Consider the following 4,028-nt stretch of genomic DNA (forward strand, 5'->3'; position numbering starts at 1 on the left):
TATGTAGGCTCCCTGCCACCGTGATTTATCTTCCCATACGTCATCTTGGATTCCCTTCATACCTCCTACATTGCAGAAAGTGGTTCCTTTTCAATTTCTAGACTTGCAGCAATTTTCTTAGATCTATGGTGGGGTTCACAAGTGTTCAGAATGATTTGATAGCTATCTAGCTGAATTCCTGGACCAGAGGAAAATAAGGTCTCTTACTCCTCTGCCATCTTGGACTCCTACTACACACTCTTAACTGCTAATTCCACTTAGAATTTGAGTAATACTAAATTGGCATTTGAAAAATATGAAAGCTTAAAGGATAGAGTGAATATAAACTCAAAAATGCCACTTGGAGTTTTAATACCTAAAATTATTCTATATGGAGTTCTAGAGAAAAAGGAATGTGTGGTTTGGGGAAAAAGAGAAAAAGGATGTTCCTGGGTTATATATACCTAAATGGTGTTTTTCAGTCTTCACAAACCACTTAATAAGCAAAGACAGTAACAATTATGCAAACTATGATTATCACTTATTATCCTCTCCAAGTGGTAAGAATACAAGTGTTGGATTTTTAAAAAAGTTTTATTCATTTATGTGAGACAGACAGTCGCGGGCGTTGGGGGGAGGTATGGAGGAAGAGAGGATCCTCAAGCGGATTCCATGATGAGCAAGGACCCCCATACACGGCTGGATCCCAGGACCCTGAAATTGTGACCTGAGCCAAAATCAAGAATCAGACGCTTAACTGACTGAGCCAACCAGGCATCCCAAGTGTTGGATTTTTGAACATATTTTTATAATGGAATAAACACAAACCATATATCTGGGAATACTTCAATCTTATAGATATGAATAAGTCACATTTCCAGTTTAGTTTTTAGGTCAAAATGTGGCCAAATTGGGATGCATTTTCTGATTACATGAGAAAACTAAAAATTATCCTGTGAATCCATATGCTGACTTATCAGTCTCTTTATGGCATTCCTAATCTCTTTATTTCTCAGTGTATAAATGACTGGATTCAGGAGAGGTGTGATTACTGTGTAAAACACAGCAAGAAACTTGTCCACCCAAGTGATGCTGAGTGGCCACAGATAGATGAAGATGCAGGGTCCAAAGAAGAGCAGCACCACCGCGATGTGGGAAGTACAGGTAGAGAGTGCCTTTGATGCTCCATCCTTAGAATGAAGGCGAACAGTCACTAGGATATAGGTGTAGGAGATCAGTAAGAGAATGAAGCAAGTTGTTGCCAAGATCCCGCTGTCAGCCTTTATCAACATTCCCAGAGTATATGTATCCATGCAGGCCAGTTTAATCACCAAAGGGATATCACAGAAAAAACTGTCCACTATTCTGGGTCCACAGAAGGGCAGATCTAAAATCATGGCTAGTTGGCTCATGGCATGCACAAAGCCAATGATCCATGATATCAAAACTAGCCCGATGCACTTTTGTCTGTCCATGATGCTGGAGTAATGGAGTGGCTTGCAGATGGCCACATAACGATCATAGGCCATTGTCACCAGCAGTACCATCTCCCCCCCAGCAAAAAAATGCACACAGAAGATCTGGGTCATGCAGCCGCCAAAGGAGATGGTCTTATTATCCTTTAGGAAGTCTGTGGTCAGTTTAGGGGTAGTTACTGAGGAAAGGCAGAAGTCCACAAATGAGAGGTTGGCTAAGAGGAAGTACATTGGGGAATGGAGATGAGGATCCGTGATGAATAAGAGCACGACAAGGAGGTTGCCCACAACAGTCAGCAGGTAGAGCATAGAAAAAGGCAGTAAGAGGAAGGTCTGGAGCTCCCTTGAATCACAAAGTCCACGAAAAATGAACTCAGACACTACAGACTGATTTGCTTCCTCCATTTAGTACATGGTGTTCTAATGCAGCCCAAAGAAAGAGATGAACTAAGAACTTCTAGAATGGAAAGAAGAACCTCATTAATGCTCAGGTACTAGAGAGCAGATATGTGCTACTCATGGGCAAAATTCAAATCTTACCATTGTAGTAGCTGAAAATTGAAAATAAAGTTTTCTTGGGCGCCTGGGTGGCTCAGTTGGTTAGGCGACTGCCTTCGGCTCAGGTCATGATCCTGGAGTCCCAGGATCGAGTCCCGCATCGGGCTCCCTGCTCGGCAGGGAGTCTGCTTCGTCCTCTGACCCTATCCCCTCTCATGTGTTCTCTCTCTCTCATTCTCTCTCTCTCAAATAAATAAATAAAATCCTTAAAAAAAAAAAAAAAAAAAAAGAAAATAAAGTTTTCTTGAATTTATAGGTAGACACAGTCTTTTTTTTTTTAAGATTTTATTTATTTATTTGACAGAGAGAGAGACAGCGAGAGAGAGAACGCAAGCAAGGGGAATAGGAGAGGGAGGAGCAGGCTTCCTGCTGAGCATGGAGCCCGATGTGGGGCTCGATCCCAGGACCCTGGGATCATGACCCGAGCCAAAGGTAGATGCTTAACGACTGAGCCACCCAGGCGCCCTGGTAGACACAGTCTTATAGTCAAGATGGGGAGCTAAGTAAAGAAGGGTAGTCAAAAACCTTACCTATCAGAAGTATAGTTGTTATGGGAATCAAAAATGAATAATCAGAATTATTATTTTATTATATTAAATTAATTCTGATTAATAATCAGAATTATTATTTTAATGAGAATTGATTAAAAATGTCAATAGTAATATATTACAGAAATAATTTCTCCAAGGCTTGAATCTACCTCTTCTGCAGGGAGAATGCATAGCTTTAAAATATATTTAGAGGTTCTATCCCTCCAGGGCAATAAATGAATACTACCTTCCTCATACAAAACATGCTTCTCAGAAACAAATCTATTGCTAAGTGGATATGTGTTAGCAGACTGACCTGAACCAAAGTTTCAGAAACTCTGGGGAAAACTGTTCATCAAATGACTTGAGAAAAGATATTTGTGTTCCAAAGTGACCTCAGATGCTGACTACCCATTTTAATATCCAGTATTTCTCTGCATTTGGAATCTCCCCTTGAAAGGATATTTCTACTATTCCTTGGCCTGATCACATCATTTATGAACATACATTGACTGGCCCTTGGTTCTCCTTGGTAACAGAGATTTCTTTTCTGAGATTGGATTAAATGACAGATTTATGAAAGCTACTTTTACTCCTGACTGTTCTTCATGGGAGAGAATATAAATTCTAGGTTCATTTGTACTTACACTATTGACTTATACTGTTCAAATTGACCTCTGTGGAAATACATATATTTACTGTTTTCTATAAACCAGGAGACCAAGTCTTTTTCTCCTTCCTTTCTTCTTTTTTTCTATTCTTTCTTTTGTTCTCTTCATTTCTGTAACTTTCTAGTATGCTATTTTTTTTTCAGGCTCTAAAGTTCGTATTATAGAGTTGACTAAGTAGCTGTTCTTACGTACCAAGTCAATATTAAGCACCTTAAAAGCTTTATCTGTTTTGCTTTTCATTTTTCTGTTTGTATTCCTTCCATAGGGCTTAGAGCATTTTTGTATTTCAACCAGCAATGTAAGAATTGCATTTTTCCCCAGCCTCTCCAATGCAATGTTATTGTTAAATGATGATGAGAAATGGCAACCGAATTTAGTTTTAATTTCTTATTGTGAGATTAAGTGTTTTCCCTATTTTTAAGGATTAATTACCTCGCCTTTTCTTTGAATTGCATACTCCTTTTTTTTTTTTTTTTTCATTTTTCCAATTGGGCTTTGTTTTTTCTTCTTCTAAGTTTTTGTTTTGTTTTGTTTTGTTTTTTTTACTCAAAGAATGTAAGACTTTATTTTTTTAATAAAAATCAACATGTGGATGTGATGTCTTTGTGACTATCATCTCACTATTGAATTCTAATTATTTTATTTTGTTTTATGTATTTATTTCTTGGTAAGTTATTTAATGTGAACCTCACAACTTCACAAACTCTGTACATAGATACACAAATTATCTATTTTCCATGTTGTAAAATAAAAAATAATAAAGTAGACTATAAACAGGTCTGTCTGTTTCCAAACTTCTAATGTAATTTCCTACT

At 37.8% G+C, this 4,028-nt stretch overlaps 1 protein-coding gene across 1 annotated transcript; it reads right to left on the reverse strand.

Moving 5' to 3' along the window:
- Positions 1 to 920: 920 nt before the first annotated feature.
- On the reverse strand, positions 921 to 1,891 carry LOC116629420 (olfactory receptor 4K3-like). Its single transcript, XM_032399706.1, has one exon. The coding sequence runs from the start codon at positions 1,857 to 1,859 to the stop codon at positions 921 to 923; it is 939 nt and encodes a 312-aa protein (XP_032255597.1). The 5' UTR covers positions 1,860 to 1,891.
- Positions 1,892 to 4,028: the final 2,137 nt, after the last annotated feature.

Source organism: Phoca vitulina, unplaced genomic scaffold, assembly GCF_004348235.1.
Source record: "Phoca vitulina isolate PV1807 unplaced genomic scaffold, GSC_HSeal_1.0 scaffold814, whole genome shotgun sequence".
NCBI classification, from domain to species: Eukaryota; Metazoa; Chordata; class Mammalia; order Carnivora; family Phocidae; genus Phoca; species Phoca vitulina.

What these genes read in the sequence shown, in the direction of transcription:
- LOC116629420 (XM_032399706.1), bottom strand. Translation starts at nt 1,859, where the DNA reads ATGGAGGAAGCAAATCAGTCTGTAGTGTCTGAGTTCATTTTTCGTGGA.